Here is a 22,901-nt window from a genome sequence, read left to right on the forward strand (position 1 = left end):
TACACCTACATATTACAAATAATTAATATCTTTACCAATATAATAAACTTTATACAACTTTCAACGTCTAATAGCTTTTTGATGATCTTATCTCAGGTAAGTTTCAACTGTGATAAGTCAATAAAATTAAAATCATTTTTCAGGACTAAGGTAATTGAGAGAAACATATTATACGGAACCATTAGTAGTTATTAAGATGTTACTATAAGGAAACAGAATATTATGTTTTTTATATTTCTGTTTGTTTCAAATGTAGTTACATAGCAAACTGGTTGAAAACAATTCTTCTTATTATAAAAGTAAAACCTGCAAACGTCAAACGTACCAGTAAACATCGACATGGGTGTACAATAAAAAGGTTGTCATCTATTTTGCATAAGATATGATGCCCGAGAAGAAAGAATAGCAATATAAAGAAGACAATATGGCTTACTTTACTTCCCTTTGGCAATCAAGGATCATAGAAAGCCATAGACTAGAATATGAGAATGAAAAGTTTAGTTCTTTGTTAATATCTAACACAGAAATTCCCCGCAAAACCGTTATGCAAAGATGGCGCCTTTACGGTCATCATACGAAGCGACGTATGACTGGAAGATTGAAAAAATGGTTTCCAAAAGGCTCTTCCGTATCTAATCTATATTATTACTTAAAAACGGATCAGACATTTCCTAATTTCGTGCTTAAGAGCATAATTGGATTCCTCGGCGGCATTGTGCTTACATATCTCTGCTTTATGTTCTTTGTATTCCAATTGTCAATATCTCTGATACACGCCACTATCATGAGTTCTATTGTTGGCGTTTTACTAACACTGGGCTTGGCGTTCAGTTACAGAATAAGGTTACGTATATTGTAGTTATTATTTATGATTCAAACATTCTCGCAATAAAATTTAACGTTAATCACCGATCTCTGGATATTTAAACATTCTAAGATTGTTCGTCTCTAATTACTTTCTAGCATGTGATCATATATCTATAACCTATCTAATATGTATATGAACAAACTTGTTTTTGATGTTGAATTCATATATACCCTAAAAAAAGAGCAATATATATATAAAAACAGATCTAATAAAAGATAGTATGAAAACTACCAACCGTAAGGCGTTTTAACTATCACACACTTATAATAAAAAGTGCATTAGAATTACGTTAGAAAAATCAATGAATTGTAGAAAATATAATTACACCTTTTTTATATGTACCTATAAAAGCGCTTAAGCGAATTCTCACTAAATTATATTTTATTACAGATGTCTAGTATTTCTTCTTATACCGCAATTCTTTTCACGAGTCGGCCGCTACACTCTCACGTGCTACGCCCTTATTCTCATTTTGACAGGACCAGCCACTAATACGTTGAGGAACTTTGAAGTGCTCTCAGAATCGATGGCTTGTAGTCAGGTAAAATAATAAAAACAATTCCGTACTAACTTTACCTATATACACAATTCTTCATAATTTAAAGTGTCAATGTTTTATAATGCACAAAAATTGTTAACATTTTATTTAACTTCTACCGGCCATTTTGATTATTTTTAACGGTTATCTGATTTGAATATAATACTTGTTCTACGTCTGGCCCTTGGTTGAGTTCATAAATAATGTTTTGTACTTTTATAGTGCATTAATATTTTTATATAATTAGGAGCAGAAAATTACTGAACTTCTTTTATATTATAAAAGAGTTACACAGGATAATATAATATTATGTTATAAATGTTGATAATAAGACACAGTGAGGTCTGCTTGTAAATGCTGAAATAGTTAAGTAGATGAAATGTTAGTGTAACATGACTCATTAAATTTCCTGATCACGTAATCACGGGGCCGCCCACGCCTACATTAAAATAACTTTATATTAAAATAATAATGAAAATTAATTATTTATTAAGTCGAAACCTAAACAATATATTCCAATAAAAATTACACTTGCTCGTTTTAAAAATAATCAGCGGACATGATTGATATAATCGTTGGCATTATGCATGTCGATCAACTATAAAAGAATAATTACGTCATGAAAGCAAAACGGAATATGCAGAAATGTTTTTTCCGCGCCATTAAGTTTTGAGCAAGGAGTTTTAAAGGCATAATGCAGGCATTTGAATAATGGCAGCTATAAAACCTTTTTTTTTTTTTCATATGTCAAATGACAAATACGTATAGTATTTATTAAAACCGATTTCATTGCATAATCGTCATTTAGTCGTGTTCAATGTATAATTCCAAAATAACTTTTTTTGGGGTAGGGGATACAATTTCCGTTTTAAGTACGCCGTAAAATCTGGGCAATAAAAATGTTTAATTTTATAGTACCTGAACAGTTATCGTGAAAGAGTAATATTTAAAGTTTCTTTTGTATTAAACAGCTGGTCATATTCATAATTCCTGAGCTAATAATTTCATAATCATTAATGGATTTTGGTTTAATTTTATGCTAGTGGGCGCGGTGTACTCGTCACGCTTTCATATTTAGTTAAGTATAAAAAGCTTAAAGAAATTAATACTAATATATATATATATATATACTAGGTGCCAGCCCCAGCTCCGCAAGGGCTCTTTACAAAAAATATAAAATAACCTATTTAATTTTGAGAATCATTAAACTTATATTATAATAACTTTCAAATGTTTTAAAAAGTAATTTACAGATACTGATGTAGGCTTGAAATCGAAGTAATTTTTTTTTATAAGACTTAGTACCGTGTTTATGTAAATAGCTTTCCAATAAACGCTTTAGGAATGCAAATTTTTAAAAGTTGTAAAATGGATATAGTATGTTATCCTTAAGACATATGATGTCGCGGACTTTTCTGTAGACCTATATAAGATACACAATATTATTTTGTTAAAACTCAAAGATTTTAGGCAGCGTTTTCGTTAAAAGCTCTCAGACGGCTCATATTTTTCCGACTCCGAACAAATTATCGTTAATGTACACACAAGTAAAAAAGAAAACTTAACAAATTATATATTAAAACCTTCCTCGAGAATCACGCTATCGAGTGCTGATAACTATTTGATAATCGGTGCAGTAGTTTCTGTTTATTGCGAACAGACAGACAGACACAGCGGAGTTCTTTATTTTATAATATGTATAGTTATATATATTTAGCTCAACAATTGTATTCCTAAAGATTAAAGAATGACTTGATCATTTTGTATACACTTCTACGAAATCATACGCAAGATTTGTACATTTAATCTTATATATATACACAAAGGGTGTTCATTTATTAAATCTAATTATTATAAAATGTCTAATTCTTCATACAATGACATGTCAACCTCAGACCCATAAATATACTATTACCAGATTAGCAGCAGAATATTCGACTCACGACATAAATCTTTAATTTTTCATGTTACGAAACAGGAAAACAAATTCTTCAACGAATAGGCTTGAAAATGTATTGCGTCTAGACAACTTATTTATATCTGCGTGAACAAGAAAGCACAATGTCATGTTTTTTGAATAATTGCTACAAATTTTAATCAAAAAAATCTGCGATTTTATAAGAATTTATGTACTAAGGATTTATATAATGATTTAATAATTACAATACTTATAATCTTTTTTTTAATGCTGGCAATAAAATGTTGATCTCAAGAATTAACGTCCCCAGGAACAAATAAAATCCAGCGTCCGATTGATAACTGAAGCTATTAAAACCCCTTTTAGCTCGATGAAGGGGTCCATAAAATTAATGGTCGATAAAATTAAGAAGGTCACATCCAGAATCGACGATGTGGTATCTAAGATAGGTGTTTTAGTGACGAGTATCGGTAAGTAAATGATATCAATTTATCGATTTTATTAAAATAGGTTTTATTTTAGGAAACTTTTTGGAAGCATTGTCTCTTCCCAGTTATATTGACTTCGTGTGTGTGTGTGTGTGTGTGTGTGTGTGTGTGTGTGTGTGTGCGTGCTTCCGTGCGTGCGTGCGTGCGTGCGTGCGTATGTGTGGGACATCACTTGTGTGAATAAAATGTTAGTGGAGTCCTATAAACATTTCCTTTTAAATCTACAATATATGTTACCGCTTGTTGGTTTCAGGAGATGAGATTCAATCATCATTAGACTGGTTGTCATATGTCGTGGATGTTTGTAATCGTAAGTTTGGTACACCAAACGATTATTGTGTGAAAGTTATGGGCACGGGATTGGATCACTGTAAGGAGTATTTGGATAAAGATTCGTTGGACAATTGGAATAAGTCTTTGGTTGAATCAGCTTGTTCAGCTGTCAAAAAATATGAATCTATTTGTATCGTATCCGACTATGCCAAGACATCCTTCGCTGCGACCCTTCGCAGAAGTTAGTTTTAAAAGTCCCCCTATTTTTTATTATTATTATAAAAAGCTGCTGGTATATTTGTAACTCAATCAAGCTAAAACGCTAAACGGATTTTGATAAAACTGTTATATAGTTCAGAAGTGAAGAACATATAGACTATAATTTATCTCGAGATTCAGTAAAGTGCGGAACACACGTCACAGAAGTAGGTACCATAAGTGTAAGTTTGCATTGGCAGACTACATACGGAGGGTTGACTGTTTTTCATAGAAGTCTTGGCACACTATAGCATTAACGAAGGTCATTGAATCAAAAGCTGGAAACCCTTCGTATGTACTGTGACTACACAAATTTCGACTAAGCATATTATTGTTTTTTTTTTTTGAAGTCCATTAGTCACGGGAAATAGACGATAGATGGCACTGTAATTCAAAACACATTATTAAATCTCTAAGCCCAATTACGAGCTATAACTGCGTAAACGTAAAAAGCTATTTATTTAAAGTAAGTACGCAAGTTTAATATTAGCCTTCTTCCAGGGTTAAGAATATTCACGGCCCGTATAACGGAGACATTTTTTGTCGATATAGAAACACATCACACACACAGCTTCAGTAACAATAGCAGTGCGAGCGCCAACCAGGTCGCCGCCGGCATCGTCACCGAGATCAGGAACAGAGCAGATCCCTTATTGACCTGGTTGTCCTGGAGCTCGTGTGTCACTAGCCTGTTCCTATTGCTTATCATATTTAGGTATACTTCAGAGGACCATTCACTTGCTACGACCAATCGTCCTTATCGTTTTCGATTTTCTTATTACCCCTTTTATTAAACTCCATTGATCTTTGGTATTTAGGTACAGAATATGTAATCAGATCTAAGATTTTCACGAGTTTTATTCATTTAAATGAAACTAGTATTATTCGGATATACTACGCGGATTTTATTATTTAAAAACTACATAATTCCGACGTGTCTGTGAGGTGACACCTCGTCTGCCCGTGATCACGGTTGCTGCAAAGTAACCGAAACGTCGGGATTATGTAGTTTTTAAATAATAAAAACCGCGTAGTATATCCGAATAATACTAGTTTCATTTAAAAGAATATGTAATCTCTATAATTGTGTATAAAACATGAATATTGTTACAGAGCTAAATACTATCAACAAATGTACGAAACCCGTTCTAGATTCGACAACCGTTACGTTACTAAGGAATTAGGTGAATTGGATTTCAAGAGATATATGGACGGGCGTGAAACTGTCCTGCCGCTTAATAGACGGGAACGCGCCAAATATATAAGTGTATTGAAATCTTTTTTTATAATAATATAGTTATTAAACCTTTAGTTAAGCCTGTACCTAACGCAAAAATATTTTTTTATTTATTTTGAACCTAAATCAAATTAATTTAGAGCCTAATTTTCAAAGTCGTGCGCGATTTGAAATACCTAATGCAGGCGAAATAAAAAATTTAGATTTATTCATATTTCGTAATTAATTAGGGCGAGGTTATTATAGGTAAAACATACATACGTTAATAAGACGAAGGCCTATATCAATAATCTATATACATATGTAGGTTTATAGTTTTTAGCACCACATTCTCCCATTCCATTATTATTTGTGCTTCATACACAGAGCACAAATTATCACAATAAAAAAGCCCATCAGATAAACATTCAAATCAATATTTAATTTGAAATAGTAATATGTTTAAAAAATGGTTTTATTTTTACTCTGTCCCGCCTATTTTACGTTATGTCAAATGAAATCCAATATGGCGGCAACGACGTTGCAGATTATGTCGTACAGATTGATAGCGACGGAGAAGATATATCTAACTAGATCCATTGTATTTATGACGATAACAACATTCAAACTATTGATACACATGGTCGCGGATTACAGTCTCTATTGGATACTTATGACTATAAGATACCACGGACGATTCCAATCTCAGATCCCGCGTACGTATTACATAACCTCACATATTAAAATATTTAGTCTGCGAGAAGTACTTATATACGTAAATTGACTACAATCTCATTTAAAATTTATTCGTATTTATTATACTTTAACAGTAATATCTGCAGGTAATGAAGAATTTTGAGAATTGAAAAAATGCATTTAACATTGAGATGCTTATGTTTCGTTTTATTATAAAATAATACTTGACATTAAACTTTCTGCCAAAAAGATTAAAAAAAAAAGGTTTTATATATGTCCAACAGCTGGTCCATCGGATGGTGGCGTCCATATATCTGGTACAGGATTCGTCTCCGATTTGATCAGATCGCTGTTCGACGCCATGACGACGCCATTGACGTCTCATTTACCCTCGCCCGTCACTTGCCTGCCCAATCCGCATCCGCCTGATTTCAAGCGTTATACGCAGATAGGTGAATAGGAGACATGTTTATTTTTTATTAGAATTTGATATATTCTCATTAAATTCAAATTATACTTCAATTAATATATGAAGAGATAATGAAATTACGCAATCTCTCAATATCATTCTCTGTTCCTTTCCCCTCACAGCTGATTATTAACCCTTTGAATGTTTACATACTAATGTGTATATATTCAGTGGTTCTTATACTGCTGCTATGGTTTTTCTCGCTCTTGGAGCCCTATGGCTTGAGACTTCGCCACGTGATCATGGGCCACTATAGACCGGAGCGGGCTAAGGCCAGGGCTGTCTGGCTCTACAACCACATATTGAGAACAAGGGGTGGGTATAATGAAATACAAGATAAAATTAGGGTAGTTTAACATTTAGTTTAAGCCCTGATCATAATAGTACTATATGTATAGTATGTTATGTGCGTTTGTTTGATGGAGTAAAGTTCTGTATTTAGGTTTTTTTTTGTTTAACCAAGTCCAGCATAATTAAGGGATACGCATAAAAATATATAATCTAACATTTCAATATTTTATTTAACGGTATATCACAGTTTGTACGTTTGACCGTTACGTTTTACCATTTAAGTTATTTGCCAATTGCCATATAGCCAAATCATTAAACATTTTACGTCTTATCGGATACTTGGTCATTCATCAGCACGCTTCCCAGATACCACGGAATTAACTACAGCTGGAATTTAATAGTCTTTTTTGGCAGCTCTTTTACCTAACAATTCCATGACATTCAGAAGATTATGAAAATTAGGATGTAATAAAATGATTTACCTACATTTTATGGACCAAAAATTTTTTTAACATTCCTATTTTTAAAAACACCATCCGTTTCCGATCTTGTTTTTTTGACGAATCATCAGATATTTTTTGGACACTAATATCGTAAACATTGTTAATTTCTTGTACTAGAAAATATCACGACTTTAGTTTTATTTCCCTCAGCTAGTTTTATGAAGTTGGCCAGAAGGAAGCTTCATAGAGAATATAAATATGCTTCCCAAGAAAATATGACATTGAGACATTTGATTAATTCTTATATACCGTAAGTAATAAACAAATACATATATACGTTTACAAAATACAAATATTGTTCAAGTATAAGGTATAATTTTTATTTTATATATTGTTTTTTGTCGAAAAAGAAGGTTGTTTTTTTTTGTATGAATAGTAATAAAGTAACTATGCTAAGAATACCACACTTAAACTGTTCAGTAATTATATAATTGTTGTAATTTTTATTAGTTTTTTTTAAATAAGTCTATGTATTATTTATCCTAATGTTTGTTTATAGATGGCGTTGTTTTAAATATTTTTTGAAAAAATTACCCAATAGCCCACAATGTCTTTTATGTAACACGCTCGAAGACTTGAAGGACGCGGATACTAAACTAATAAGGTATAAAATATAGTTAAAATATATATATGTCGATTAAGGCTATGGGGAAACGGCGAGTGGGGGGGGGGTCGCTACCAAGTGGTTGCCAGTGTTTTGACGCACACGACATACCTAAGAACGAATGTCTCAGAATAACCTAGCTAGGAAATTAAGTAATATGAAAGTAAGATGAATGATAATATTTTAAAAATTTTCGGGTCAAACAAAAAATACACATATTAAAAATATATGACAAAATTTATTAATTTTTTATTCCATTTTACTTACTTCATGTATGTGTTTCGTACTGTGTTTTTCGCTTTTGCATCAAATAAACATATTATATTTTTTATTTGTCGCGGTGGTACGGAAAATCTTAGGATATTTATGTCTTGTGCGTCAGGTAGATGCCCGAACAATTGAATGTCACGACCGTCGACGCGTAACTGAATTAGGTTGACACGGGTTTACCTCGCTGGTTCTGCCCCTTGGTTACCTCCGTCTGCTTATTCTAATTTCGTCACATACAAAGCATTTCTCATTTCTCAATTAATAAAACTAAATTAATAATATAATATGCGAGGTTTTACTAATAACAAAATGTTCTCTCCTTATGTCATGTGACATAGAATTGAGCATACAGACTATATAAGAAAAATCAATGAGAATGTAAATGTCGGATCTCTTTGTGCTATGTCAAAAGTTTAATAACATAATGCCAAGGTGTAAAAGCAATGCTTTTATTCGATTTAAAGAATGTTTTTTGACTGTTTTGGTAAATATTAAAAGAATAAAGTAATACAATTTTTGCAGTTGCGAAACAAATCGTTGTCCCGGGGTATATTGCTTAAGTTGTTTCTCGGACATTGGGAAACTCTGTACAATTTGCCTATCACCGGCTGATTATGGTGACATGAGTGACGTTAGTTTAGAAAAGTATGTCTGAAATTTTTAAACAAAATTATCAGTTGAATGTATTTAAGGTATTTCTGAACGTATATGTAGTACTTGTAAAGCTAGATGCAAATATTTAAAATGCATTCAAAGTGATCATTAATAAAATCCTTTTTAGTAAATTAAAATAGATACTGATCTATTTAATTAAATGTCACACAGTGGTTCTTCTGATGACAGTAGCGATAGCGAAGGTAATAGAGATGACTTGAGACTTAACAGAATTAATAATGATGAAAGAACGGCTTTAATAAGGAAAACCAAAGAAAACTATAAAGAGTTAAACATTTACAAGAATAAAGGGGGCCAATATGATGCATGTAATTTTTCGAGCGGTGACGAGACTTACACGAAATATCTAAATCCTACATTAAATTATTACTATTCCCAAGATTACGTAAAGGATATTAAGACAGACGATGATATCAAGAATGAGAACAGCAACAAAGATGTCATTGGTGAAGTAAATCACTATGAACACAGAAAACGAAAATCTTTCAAAACTTTGACCAGAAAAAGAAGTGTTTCGAGAAATCAAAGGCATAAAAACCGGCGCAAAGTACCTCGACATTATAAAAAGCTCAGGTTCAAAAACGTTAATCAGACAATCCTCTGTCGTTTACTCCTTCGTGTTACGCAATTTTTAAAAATTAACAGCTGTAGATTCTGTATGAACATTTACGATGTACGAAGGAAAGCGAGATACATAGAAATAAACAAAAAGACGCATACAAGAAAAATAAACAAAAATGTCCCAAAGAACTGGAAGAGTGTTAAAAGATGCAAAACAGGAATTAAAATTATACGTAGAAGTCCGTCTTTGAAGGTGTTATATATAAAACATTCTAAGTTATCAAATGTTGTAAACGGTAGTCTGTTTGTGAATTCAAGCAACAAAATAGATATTACACAAAAACAGAATAAAGGCGGTGAAGCAAAGAAAAATAAAAATAAGAAATCGAAAAACGCGCCCAAGGAAGGAAAAAACGGCGCTGACAAAGACAACGGCTGTCGAAGCGTGAAAAAAATGTGCAAAATATGCTCATCCTGTTTTACATATATAAAACTGGGCGTGACGCCCTCCAAACAGATGTTGCGTCACTTAAAAAATAATAAGGAACCGTACACGAGCAACAAATCAAATTTTAAACGCAGGAAAAAAGACGGGAATCGCCTCAAGGCGGGGAACGACAAAATGGACGAATGTGAGAGTACTAGGAACTATAGAATATCTACGTACCTGTTTGAAAACTGTTGGATAAAAGACAGAAATGATAAAGGCAATAGAAATGAAAGGATGCTCCAAGTGGCCGCAGTTAAAACGGACAAAGACAGAGAATTTTCAAATGTATGTTAATTAATGATTTTAAATCAATTTATTTTATGTAATCTGATGAGAACGACATGTTACAGAAAAATCCCATGAAATCCTGTAAATGTCTGTGTAATTTTAATGACTGCACGTGTACGAGGAAAGCTGATAGTTTCGGTATGCGCGTAACTATTTGGACCGTCTTGAATGGTGGGATACTAGTCAAATGATTGATTTTATGCCCTTGTACAGGTAAAAAACGTTTGTCAAGTTTTCGCAAAAGGATTTACTGCAGCAATGACGCGAAGAAGTCAAATCCACTCTTGAAAACTGATGATGGAAGGGATAAGAACAGCAAGTGTAAGTGAACTGGTCTATATAATGTACAATCTATACGTCTTCTGATTGAGTGGCTGTTATTATGGCGTCATAAGTTTATTGTTTGAGTTGGAGGTATGTAAAGGTCGTTTTTATTATATTTTTGCCTGACCCAGGGATGGACAAAAGGTAGTTTTCATAACATTTTGTCAATGGATGGACGAGAATATTTATAATAAGAAGCTCGAAATTTTAATATTTTGTGTCACCAAAGCTTGTCAGGCGAGACAGGAAATAACCTATCGGACCTATATATTTCATAAACAATATAACAATTGGATTTGTCCAAATAGAGCATTTATTTAGGCTTATCTAACTGTTAAGGCTAAAAATATTCTGTCGCAGTACACCCGAATCCCGTCGATCCGAATATAACGAGAAGAATGGACTATTATCGTTCTCTAGGAATTACTGATTTCGTAGATCCAAGTGATAAGTAAGTCTATACTGTCATAAAGTTTTGCCATATACAAAGGATTTTATTTCTTAACCAATTTTTTGTTAGCTGGCAACACCTCGGCATATTCTTTCAATTAATTTTTCAGACCCAATCAAGAGTTTCCTCACCAAAACAACGTTCCTGCTGAAATGGTAGCGTTTTTTGCAATATTTATTGATCTACTGAAGTTCTGATTTTAAATTTATTTTTTTTTTTTGATTAATTTCAGCCAAAAAAATTAAGCACAGAGAATTCGCCCGCAAGCAATCAAAGTAAAGCCAATTTTGAATTCGACAGATTGTCGACGTCTTTGAAGTCTTTTAAAATTAAGGAGCTCAAGTTGTATGTATTGCCATACTGTGTACAAAAAAAAATGTGTTCTTCACTGTTGTTAATATAATTTTAAATTTAAGGGGCATATCAGAGAGATTCCTACACCTACGGTAAGTGTTAATAGTTGTAATTTTGTTCTTTCCTATATGTTATCCTAAATTCATTACTATTATATTTGAGCCCATTTCTTATTTATGTGCGCAGTACAAAAAAATATCTTTTATAATATCTGTAGCCTCTAATTTAATACATATGGAAGTCATTATACAATTATTATGAATTTTAATTAAGGTGTTGTTTCTTGTATACGGAGGTTTTTTTGGCCTTGGAGGGTTTGTGAAAAACTTTATCATAAAATATTACTTTCTCTTGAAATTTTTCTTTTTGTTGCCCAAAAAAAAAATTGAAATATATCCATTGATGGATTAATTGCAATGATTTCTCTTATCTTGCAATTTGAATTTTTTTTTGGGATTATCTGTATAATTCAGACCTCACCTTTGGGTCGAGAGATTCTTATAATAGTTAAATGATTAATAACTATATGACTAATAAGTTTGAAATAAATTTATTCATTTTTAAAATTAAACAAAAATACGTCGTCGATACGCTTTGAAGAGTAATTGATACAAAAAACCATGCACTGGTAGATAAAATAGGGCTTGTTAACTGTTTAAATAATTTTGTTTGAATAAAAAAAAAAGAATCGCAAATACACTTTATTAAAATATAAGTACAATTTATGATAATAAAAAAACAACTCAACTTTCTCTTTTAGGACCATTCTTTGATTAGTCCCATTATTTTGCATATTATGTCAGGAAAAGTCATTACGTCATGTAGCATACGAAGTTGAAAATTAGTTTAATGAGAGCAGATATTATAGTTTATACCTTATAGAAATAATGTTACGTTAATACAAGCATTTAATGTCTATAAAGCTAGTAGAAAATCCTATTATATTGACCATACTTTATAATATTACTTTAGTTTGTCTGCAAACGCTATGTCAATATTTTTTTGTTGCCACACTATTCATCAGAATACGAAATCCATTTCCTGTAATGCGAGACTTGTATGCACATATCCTCGAGACCACGAAGAAGGAGAAGAGATCGCAACAGAAGATCACAGGTTGGGATGTTTATCATTAATTGTTAACTTAATTCTGATAGAATGAACTAAAATAAAATTATAAAATAAATTGATATATTAAATAAATATGTTATTATTGATAGTATATATATTAATTCGTTATATCTTTGCTAAAACTTAATGTTATTAAGCAACGTAAACTACCCTCCGCAGTCGAGAAAGGTGTTTTGGCTCTACCCGCAGTTGAATCTCAGTGAGTGAACCTATTCTGATACTTCCCCATACAGTTTCAATCAATTGATGTCAGTTACAAACATAAATACGACTAAGTTTTTTTTTATACAAAATTGTTTTGTACCAAATCGTGTAGTACAGAATAGTTGTGAATATGACGTTATTGCAACAGATCCTGCCAATGCGATTGTAAAATTAACAAAGTTGTGAACCGAACGACTCAAATACACGGAAGGAACAAAGTTATAAAACCGCGCGTACTCATATCTCAAAAACAAACGACAGGTGATTATAATTACAAAATAAACGTAAAAGGCTTACTAATAAATATTCAAATGATCAAATATATTATTTTATAGACGTAGCAATTGATGTTAAACAAACGACTTGCACTTGTGCAACCCAATATCAAGCAACCAAGGAAGACAAGTGCTGTAGTTGTATACAGATCAATGTCAAAGGAGGTTAATAAGTTACATAAATGTCATTACTAGTTTCATAAAAATGTGTTAGTTCATGTCCGTTGCCCTCTATTTCTCTAATATTTCGTTTCTGAAACGATTTTGATATAATTTCCACTTTAAGTCATTTTGTATCTGCTTATATCCCTTTCATATCGGCTTAATTTTTCCATTTGATGTACAAAATTCGAATCTTCAAGAATTGTATACAAACTTTTTTTTGCCTACCCTCTTCCCTCTCAAAATTGTACTTGTCAGTAAATATTTACGTAAATATATTAATTTAGGGGACACTGCAAACGTTGATGAAACACCTGAATCTCTAATATCCGAGAGCACGGAAAGTTTATGTTCTCAAAGTGAAGGAACAAAAACGGATACTACCATATGTAGCAGAGTTGCTATCAACTACGAAGAGACACCGCGTGTTAGAAACAAAGCTGGGAGAAGAGTACACGTTGTGACTAAAGCCAATCAGGCCACAACGACGGATAAGGCTGAGGTGTGCGACGTTAGTACCTTAACCAATGACTGGTGGAGTCCCATAGAAGAAAGGAAAGTAGCGAAGCAAAACAAGTACAGAGAAGCCAGCAGAAAGAAAACACCATGTACGAAGCACAAAGGAATTTCCACAGGCGATGGAAGGATAGTCAAATTCAAAAGCGAAGCGCAGATTATTCCATCGGGTAATTTTTATTTATTTTTTCCTCGTTTTATATGTGGATTGATAATAAAATCAAGGGTGCATAACTTCTATGCACCGTTATTTTAATTACGAATAGTGATGAGCAATAGTGTAAGCGAAAAAACAGCCAGTTTAAAATCATTTCAACTGCTAGTAAATAATTAATGTGAAGTTTCAGATTCAGAAGACATTCTTTCACCTTCTCGATATTTATTAGAAGTAAGTGTGATAAAATCGTATATATATAAACTGACTAAATAGTAGTTTTAAGTCAGTCGTTGAGTTTGATTGAATTTGTCTTGTTTTTGCAGTCCCAGAGATACTACAATGAACTATTCTCATCAAAAATTTACTCGCCTCGTGTTTTTCCCGCGATATTTCTGAAGGTTTGTTTCACGCTTCATAGCATTTGTTTTGTGTTATTTATATGAGTATATTGTTATTCATTTAACAGGCTAAGAAATGCGGAAAAAGTATCTCATCAAAGGATAGTATTATGACGCTAAGAAAATGCAATATAAAAAGTAAAGGTAATTTACAGGTCTGAATTTAGTAACATTGTAGTGTTGCCAATGTTTGTTATAAAGTGAAAAATAAACAATTAGAACAGAAATATTTTGAAGGAAATTTAATTCGAATACCTTGGTTGTTATTACCAAAAACAAAAAGGCATAGTTTTAGTCGTCAGTACTTATTGTACACTACTTTTATTTCTATAGATTTATATCATAGTATCCTAGTTGTTAAATACATACTTCTTTTAGACAAATTCTATGTTTATGTAGTTTATAGCGCCATAGAACTCCATAGCATTATTTCATTCATAAACAAATTTCATGTAATTTTTAATTTATTCAGCCAGTCACGTTAGCATTTTATTATTGTAGGTAAACCTAAAAGATTAGACAAAAGAGGTTCGCTGTCATTTAAACCGAAAATTGGAAGAGCTAGATCAGATGAATCAAGTTTCGAACGCTGACTATTTGTCAACAATTTAATAGATAAAAAACCGGTAATAACAATATGAGTTACCGTTTTTTATATATTAATAGCATAATATTTTTTTTAATCTAATTTTGCAGTTTTGAGTGGAAACTGAATGAAGGTAGAGGATGAGATTGTAATTATTTTTGTTATGTAATTTTTTTTTGTTTTTGTTTTACCTATCGACAATTTTCGCTCATCTGTATGATAATTGTGTTCTGTTATAATAAATATGAAAAATAATGGGGTAGTTTTATTTTTTGTGTATGGCGATTACTAAACGTTTTTCTAACGCATAATTTTATCACTTTATTTTGTTTAAACGAGACAAATATAACATTTTGTTGTAAAGGAATCCTTTGAAATTAATATTGAAGATATTGATTTAGTGATTGAGTTTAGTAACATTGAATACGGTCTCTTTCAAATACATTGGCTGTATGAATGATACATTGTTGCAAAAACATAATGATAATTTATCAACAATGATACGTTTTATGTGTAATATGATCTCAGTCAAATCAATCTAGGAGGGTTATTCAAGAATTTTTCTGCTTATTTATTAGATCGAGTTTTTAAGGATATTCGTTAGGACTATAAATATTGATTGGTCCTCGTATTACAAGAATCGATAAAGGAAAATTTGTGTTAAATGATTTACTATTATATTCTTTTATTCTGTTCCTTTGATTGACTTTCATATTAAAGTTTCTTGAACTGTTCCCAGCCGTACTTATACAAAATAACTGTAAAAAACGACACTTCTCAGAATGTAAAGGTAAAGTTCATCTTAAACAATATTCACAACAACAATAACACTCACATCTATCCAAGAGTTGTATACGTTTGCAAATATTTTTTTTTATATAAATGGCCAGGACAAAAAGTAAAGTCGCGAGTCATAGATAGTTTTATATATTACGAATAGGTGTTTATCGACTGTAGAATTACTCTTGTCTCATCTAATCGGAATATAAAACAAAATATAGTGTTAGTGTCGCCGGTGCAATGAAGCGTTTTCTAGTTTGCTGGTGAGAATTTTTTTTTATTACATTTAATACTATAAAAACTTATTAAACTAACTGTTGTAAGTTTTGTTTATTAAATGAAATAGTAACATACATTACACAACCAAATTCAGTGTAAAGGAGATAACTAAAATGTTTTAAAATATATATAAAACATTTCTTTATGTCAAACATTTTTATTTGACATAAATTTTGCATACAATTAATAAAAATTATTAAGTCCAATATATATTTTTTTTGTTTAATCGAAGGAAACAAATTTAATGCAAAGAATGTTACTTGTTTTTGTCGAATATTGAGAGCATCTTGTTCGTATTTTATCGTGAGAAGTATTTGATAAGATAATTTTAAAGATCAATTCTTTTTTTAGCATTCTATTACTTATGATAAATGATCCCGTATTATCTAAGAGGTCTATACGCAAGTTCCCTAAGGGATTCAAGTTTGGAGCATCGACGGCTGCCTATCAGATCGAAGGAGGTTGGAATGAAGATGGTGGGTAGATTTGATATAATAAACAAATTAGGTTTTACGCTAAAAAAATATAAGGAAATGTACTATAAATTACTAAACTATTTTACAGGCAAAGGTATTTCCATTTGGGACGTAGCTACACATATGGAAACTACACCCATCCGCGATGGAAGCAATGGTAATATCGCAGCAGATTCCTACCATTTATATAAAAGGGATGTAGAAATATTGAAAGAACTTGGTGTAGATTTCTATCGTTTTTCCGTATCATGGACCAGAATACTCCCCCAGGGTTTTTCCAATTACATCAATCAAGCTGGCATCAATTATTACAATAATTTAATAAACGAATTGATCCAAAATAATATTGTACCCTTCTTGACAATCTATCACTGGGATTTGCCCCAAGAGCTGCAGAAGTTGGGTGGTTGGACCAACCCTTATATTATTGACGTTTTTGCTGACTATGCCAAAATCCTTTTCGATCACTTCGGGGATAGGGTCAAATTTTGGATAACAATTAACGAACCGAAACAAATATGCTACGAAGGATATGGATCAGATTTGAAAGCTCCACTCGTTAATATGACTGGCATAGCAGAGTATATGTGCGCCAAGAATGTGTTGCTGGCTCATGCTAAAGTTTATCGCATATACGATGAGGAGTATAGGAAGAAGCAGAACGGTAAAATTGGAATATCTATCAGCTGTACGTGGTATGAACCAGCTTCTGATACAATCGATGATCACCAAGCTGCTTTAGACGCGAGACAATTCGATGTAAGTTTGAAAACAATATATGTATATTTCTTTGTTGTATTGTACATTTTCTATTCCCACTCTAAACTAGATTCTAAATATTTAACACTAGAATAACACACGCACGATTAAAGCGACTGTATCTATGTTTGTGTGGCAAAGTAATTTGTCTATACTAATTTTTGTATAGTTTTTATCTGGGATTTTATATTGACTTATAACAATTATATGCCTGTTTTGTTTCTCTTGTTGTAGTGGGGTCAATACGCTCATCCGATATTCTCAAAAGAAGGGGACTTTCCGCATGAACTTAAACACAACGTGGCAGCGAAGAGTGCGGAACAGGGATATTCATATTCACGTCTCCCAGAACTATCGGCTTCTGAAGTTGCATTTATTAGAGGCACGTCTGATTTCTTTGGAATGAACACTTATACAACGAAGATGGCTTATAGGGATGCGTCTGTTGATGGAATGTTCCCCGTGCCATCGTACAGAGATGACATGGGGTCCGTCCTCGTCAAGGATCCAACTTGGCCGCAGGCGCAGTCTTCGTGGTTACAGGTGAATATTACAGAAAATATTATATTCAAAGTGTTGTTTGTTTCTACTTTAACACTGTCATCTACATATTCTATTCTTATATTGATGATATAGAAACAGGGTGCCCCACTTCGAAAACTTCAAATAACAGAAGCAAATTATAAAACTCTGTAACATAAAATATTTAACCTGTGTAAATGAAATCTCATTTTTTATACATATTTTAGGAAGTTCCCTGGGGATTTCATAAATTACTCAAAGAGGTCAATAAATTGTACGACAATCCGCCGGTTTATATCACAGAAAACGGCTGGTCAAGTTCCGGTGGTCTACTTGATGAAGATCGGATACAATTCTTGAGAAATTATCTGAACGCATTACTAGACGCTTTAGACGAAGGGTGCAATATAAAAGCATATACAGTATGGAGTCTGATAGATAACTTTGAATGGTTAAACGGATACACGTAAGTTACTTCGTGTAATAATTATTATAGTATTTTAAATATCAGTTTTTTAACATTACGTAATATTTTATTTAAAACTTTGTTTGCAATTTTGAAATGTTTGATGAATTTCATTATTAACAGCGTAATCATAAAGCGGTTCAAATATATGGCAATTTGAAGCATATTTATATCATTCATTTGTTTGAGTATGTATGAATTATATGCCAAATTATAAATTTTTGTTTTAGAGAAAAATTTGGACTATACGAAGTAGAATTTTCGTCTCCAGATCGTACTAGAACACCCAGGAAATCAGCTTTTATATACAAAGAGATTATACGATCCAGAACTTTGGATCCGAATTTTGAACCTGAGAAATATGTAGAAGAAAGAAAAGATAGTCAAGAAAAAGAAAAGTTTGACAGTGATTTATATTAATATTTAACAAAACCATGATATTGTGACTAATAAAAAGTATTATTTTTATATTTTTTCTATTATTCACAATACTTTTGAATAAACATATATTGTATATATATTAAATGATTTTAAGAAAATAGTAATACTGTAAGAACAAATTCGTAAGAAATGCTTTCCTATTCCGTTTAATACTGAAAATACTATAATATTTAGGTAACTATTTATTGTAAATAAATTGGTAACAAAAAAAATATTCATAAATGGTTAATACCGGTTTTTGCAATAAAATACCATTAACAACTGTCTGGTATTCCCTAACAATAACTGTCATAATCAAAAATTGTTTTGTTTATGTGACACAAAGCCGTCATATTGACGAACAGTTCATGCGTTTATTGCAGTATTTTTAATGAAATAATGTGTGATATTAACGATAATCCAATTAAATTAAGTGTAAAATGGAATGGAAAGGAGTATGAAATACCAGAACTATCACCTTCGGATTCTGTGGCAATGTTAAAAATTGCCATCGAAAATGCTACTGGCGTGCGACCGGAAAGACAAAAACTTCTCAATGTAAAATTTCAGGGTGAGTTTTGATTTTATGAGCAAATAGTGGCTCACTAAAATATATATTTCCTAAAATTTTTTCCATATCAAAACAAATCGAATTAACCAAGGCGTTTAACCTCAAACAAATATACCAATACAATGGTGTATAAAACGGTAAAGTCAAATTTTATTGAAATTATAAGTCTTAAAATGTAAAGGAAATATTATCTAAACTATTTTACACTTTGAACGATAATCTTCATTAAAATTAACAGCAAAATTGGAACTCTAAGATTATTATGCACTGAGGCAAATGTTACAGGTAAAGTCGCGACCGATAATTGTACACTCTCCGATCTAAACCTCAAACCGAATCTGAAGATTATGATGGTAGGTTCTCTTGAAGAGGCAATAGAAGGTGCTAGAACCAAACCAGACGTCGGAGATGATGTTGTCAATGATCTTGACATAGAGGAAGAAGAAGTTGATGTTGAAAACCAAGAGGTATTTCTTAACTACTATATTCATGAAATATATATAACTAGATCACTATACAATGTAAACAAAATCAACAGTACAATGTTTGAACCTGTTATCCTCGAATATTATTGTTCAGTTACTGTACTAATTAAATGAACCTAGTGAATCAATCATTCTTCATATTCTAACATGTTATTCGGACGGAGTTGCCATAGTTACTTGCAGTTTTTTCTAGCTTTATAGTCCCGATGAAAGTTATATGCAAAAGAACATAATATACAATATATATGAAAATTCCTAACATTGATAAAATATTAATTTAAATTTGGATCGACGGTATATATATTAAATTCACTTTAAATTGCATAGCATCATCAATACGTAACATTAAAAGTGCGAAACTACAAACTAAATTAATTTTTATTATCGTTCCAGATTTACTTAGCTAAAATAAATAAACGAATAAGGGATTACAAGATAAATGTACTGAATGAACCGCGACCGGGCAAGAAACTATTAGTTCTAGATATAGATTACACACTTTTTGATCATAGATCTGTTGCTGAGACGGGTGAGAATAATAGTCTGCTTTACAGATAAAAAAATCATGCAAGGAAATGTTATATATAGTAAAGAAGCTATATATATTAATAATTTTCAATTGTCTCTATGGTATTAAATTTACTATATATTTTTTTTTATACCTATAAATTTTTTGCTTTTGTTTCTTAATGAAAAAATCATAACTTTCAATATATTTAAAAATTTGTACATACTATGTTGTATAGATGTAATACTGATAATATATTTTTTTTGTTTTATTAATTTAATCTTATAATAATTCCACTTAATGTTGCCTTTTAAATAATATAAATTTTAGGTTACGAGTTAATGCGTCCCTTCCTGCATGAATTTCTAACGTCTTCATATACGCATTACGATATAGTCATCTGGTCGGCCACCGGTATGAAGTGGATTGAAGAGAAGATGAGATTGCTCGGAGTATCCACACACCAGGATTACAAGATTATGTTCTATTTGGACTATCTAGCTATGATTACGGTCCATACAACCAAGTATGGGACTATAGATGTATGTATATTTTATTATGTGTGTGTGTGTGTTTGTACAGGTGTATTTGTGTGTGTGTGTTTGTGTATATATGCATGAAATTTGTATGTTATGAAAAAAATGTACACTGTAAATGCTTTTTTGGGAGTGAGAGTTTTGACTTCTTTTGATAACTTCAAGCAATTTCTATAACAATTTCATCCTATTACCAATATCGGGAGCATAATTGATTCATGTTTTATAAACATTTTATTAAATTTAAATTACGAAAGGCATGGCTTCCTGACACTAAATCTCCAATGTCATGCTAACCTCAAAAGCATCCTGGGCCCAGGTCTGGTCTTTTAGAGGCACCCTTGGGTCGGACACACCCATCACCTTCCTGAGACCTCCCGAATTTCAAGGATGGGTCTCATTTAAACTATCCACATCTTCCAGTGACACTGTAAAAGTCTATATATATATAATTCTCATGTCACAATGTTCGTTCCCGTGCTCCTCCGAAACGGCTTGACCGATTCTCGTGAAATTTTGTGAGCATATTGAGTAGGTCTGAGTTTCGGCCAACATCTATTTTTCATACCCCTTAGTGATAAGGGTTGGTCACCCTTAAACTTCTTTTTTAATTTTTGATTTTTTTGTTTTTATTTTTTTATAATGTGGCATCAAAAAATACACACAACCCTAAATTTTTGCTTTTTTATCACCAACCCCTATTTTTTTATATATAATGTAAACACAATACGAGTGTATGTTTGTTTCGGCTAATATCTAAAATGGCTGAAGCGCCTTTATCGGGAAATTTTGGCAAGTAGCTGATGAAATAAAAAGTAACTTAGGGTACTTTTTTCCAAGATCCCGAATGACCATCCCGAAATTATAACGCGCGAGTGGGAAGCAGTGCGCATACGGGGCTTTAAAGTTTTGTCATAGTTTCTTATTATTTTTATTACGCAGACGGAGTCGCGGGTAACAGCTAGTGTATATATAAGTATTATCGATAAGTTTGTATCAAATAACCGAATATTTGTATATTTTTAGTTACAAAAGCTCCCTGTATCCTGAGGAAGCCTCAGTCAGTGATATAAAATATTTTAATGAAGTAACAATCCGTTTCCAGGTCAAACCTCTGGGGGTTATTTGGGGTAAATATCCCCAGTACAGCTCCAAGAACACGATAATGTTTGATGACATCCGGAGGAATTTCATCATGAATCCTAAGAGCGGTCTCAAGATACGTCCGTTCAGGCAAGCCCATTTGAACCGGGACAAGGACAGGGAACTACTGCATCTAACTACATACTTAAGGGACATAGCGCAGTACTGCGACGATTTCGACACCCTGAACCACAAGAAGTGGGAGAAATACAAGCCGGACAGGATAACACAGCTGGCCGGCAGCAAGAGGAAGGCGGAGGACAGCGTGTCCAAGCGCAAGGAATGATACACAAAACTAAGCCTTATGTTGTCGGAATAAAGCTCACGCCTTACAGCTTAGAAGACTGCCAATGAAGAATTGTGATCAAAAAATATGTATATTTATATGTCATTGTATCTGCATAGATTGGAAATATTAAAATTTAGGTCCATATTACAATTTTTTTTTATTTTTTTCACTCGCCACAATCATGCCAGCGTTTATCTCAATTTCTGTTTTTTATTTGTTATTAATTTAGTTGAACACATGCAATTCTTTTATTGTATTTTTTTTTAAGTTACGATATTTTCCCAGGTGAAAGTTTTTATATATACCTACGAAAATTTAAAAAAAAATACCTTACCGTCTTGGTCTTATAAAATATTTTGTTTCTTTTATGTTTCGAATAACAAATTATACATGAAAATTGATTTATTTTTACAAAATTCAAGCAAAACAAAGAAAGAATTGAAACGAAGTACAGGAACTTGAATTAGTTTATTTGTCATTTTGTTTTTTTTTATTTCCTTGCTTTTTGATACAAATGTTAATATAAATAATAAAATACATAACTACTGTCGTTAAATAAGGTATATGTTTTTGTTGAAAACTAATTGCTGACACCTTCCTTGACAAGAACTACAATTATCTGATTATCAATTTTTTTACTTCACTAAAAAGTATTGCTTCCGGACAATAATCCAATATAAATTTTAACAGACAAGAATTCATT

General features: G+C 31.9%; 3 protein-coding genes across 6 annotated transcripts; all 3 read left to right on the plus strand.

Annotated features, from left to right (window-relative positions):
• The first annotated feature begins 334 nt into the window (after positions 1-334).
• On the plus strand, positions 335-15,219 carry LOC116774821 (uncharacterized). Of its 4 annotated transcripts, none has more exons than XM_032667586.2 (28): positions 335-843; positions 1,259-1,409; positions 3,635-3,794; positions 4,066-4,326; positions 4,845-5,058; positions 5,457-5,610; positions 6,107-6,275; positions 6,540-6,707; positions 6,896-7,039; positions 7,669-7,768; positions 8,018-8,122; positions 8,915-9,037; positions 9,218-10,403; positions 10,469-10,544; positions 10,620-10,727; positions 11,091-11,181; positions 11,291-11,336; positions 11,414-11,526; positions 11,598-11,627; positions 12,560-12,651; positions 12,826-12,865; positions 13,019-13,131; positions 13,206-13,310; positions 13,595-13,993; positions 14,165-14,211; positions 14,304-14,378; positions 14,447-14,522; positions 14,880-15,219. In XM_032667586.2, the coding sequence occupies exons 1-28, from the start codon at positions 425-427 to the stop codon at positions 14,969-14,971; spliced, it is 4,857 nt and encodes a 1,618-aa protein (XP_032523477.2). In that variant the 5' UTR covers positions 335-424; the 3' UTR covers positions 14,972-15,219. The 4 variants fall into 4 exon arrangements, with proteins under 4 accessions (XP_032523477.2, XP_032523480.2, XP_032523483.2 ...); XM_032667589.2 differs by having other exon boundaries at positions 14,171-14,211; XM_032667592.2 differs by having other exon boundaries at positions 4,066-4,122.
• Positions 15,220-15,824: 605 nt separating this feature from the next.
• On the plus strand, positions 15,825-18,716 carry LOC116774822 (myrosinase 1-like). The gene is made up of 6 exons (XM_032667594.2): positions 15,825-16,007; positions 16,375-16,499; positions 16,588-17,258; positions 17,493-17,801; positions 18,008-18,246; positions 18,477-18,716. Exons 1-6 carry the CDS (start codon positions 15,985-15,987, stop codon positions 18,664-18,666), a joined length of 1,557 nt encoding a protein of 518 aa, XP_032523485.2. The 5' UTR covers positions 15,825-15,984; the 3' UTR covers positions 18,667-18,716.
• A 279-nt stretch (positions 18,717-18,995) lies between these two features.
• LOC116774844 (ubiquitin-like domain-containing CTD phosphatase 1) lies at positions 18,996-22,348 on the plus strand. Its single transcript, XM_032667620.2, has 5 exons — positions 18,996-19,237; positions 19,523-19,704; positions 20,116-20,251; positions 20,561-20,772; positions 21,872-22,348. The coding sequence occupies exons 1-5, from the start codon at positions 19,066-19,068 to the stop codon at positions 22,193-22,195; spliced, it is 1,026 nt and encodes a 341-aa protein (XP_032523511.1). The 5' UTR covers positions 18,996-19,065; the 3' UTR covers positions 22,196-22,348.
• Positions 22,349-22,901: the final 553 nt, after the last annotated feature.

The sequence above is a fragment of the Danaus plexippus genome, chromosome 23 (assembly GCF_018135715.1).
Source record: "Danaus plexippus chromosome 23, MEX_DaPlex, whole genome shotgun sequence".
In the NCBI taxonomy this organism is placed as follows: Eukaryota; Metazoa; Arthropoda; class Insecta; order Lepidoptera; family Nymphalidae; genus Danaus; species Danaus plexippus.

Excerpts from the sequence above, each read along its gene's own strand:
- LOC116774822 (XM_032667594.2), top strand. The coding sequence starts at position 15,985 with ATGAAGCGTTTTCTAGTTTGCTG. Across the intron at positions 16,500-16,587 it reads AGGAGGTTGGAATGAAGATG|GCAAAGGTATTTCCATTTGG; the intron begins GTGGGTAGATTT and ends ACTATTTTACAG. Across the intron at positions 17,802-18,007 it reads CGCAGTCTTCGTGGTTACAG|GAAGTTCCCTGGGGATTTCA; the intron begins GTGAATATTACA and ends TACATATTTTAG.
- LOC116774821 (XM_032667586.2), top strand. The coding sequence starts at position 425 with ATGGCTTACTTTACTTCCCTTTGGCAATCAAGGATCATAGAAAGCCAT. Across the intron at positions 10,545-10,619 it reads GAGGAAAGCTGATAGTTTCG|GTAAAAAACGTTTGTCAAGT; the intron begins GTATGCGCGTAA and ends GCCCTTGTACAG. Across the intron at positions 12,866-13,018 it reads CTACCCGCAGTTGAATCTCA|ATCCTGCCAATGCGATTGTA; the intron begins GTGAGTGAACCT and ends TTATTGCAACAG.
- LOC116774844 (XM_032667620.2), top strand. The coding sequence starts at position 19,066 with ATGTGTGATATTAACGATAATCCAATTAAATTAAGTGTAAAATGGAAT. Across the intron at positions 19,238-19,522 it reads TCTCAATGTAAAATTTCAGG|GTAAAGTCGCGACCGATAAT; the intron begins GTGAGTTTTGAT and ends CAAATGTTACAG. Across the intron at positions 20,252-20,560 it reads TAGATCTGTTGCTGAGACGG|GTTACGAGTTAATGCGTCCC; the intron begins GTGAGAATAATA and ends TATAAATTTTAG.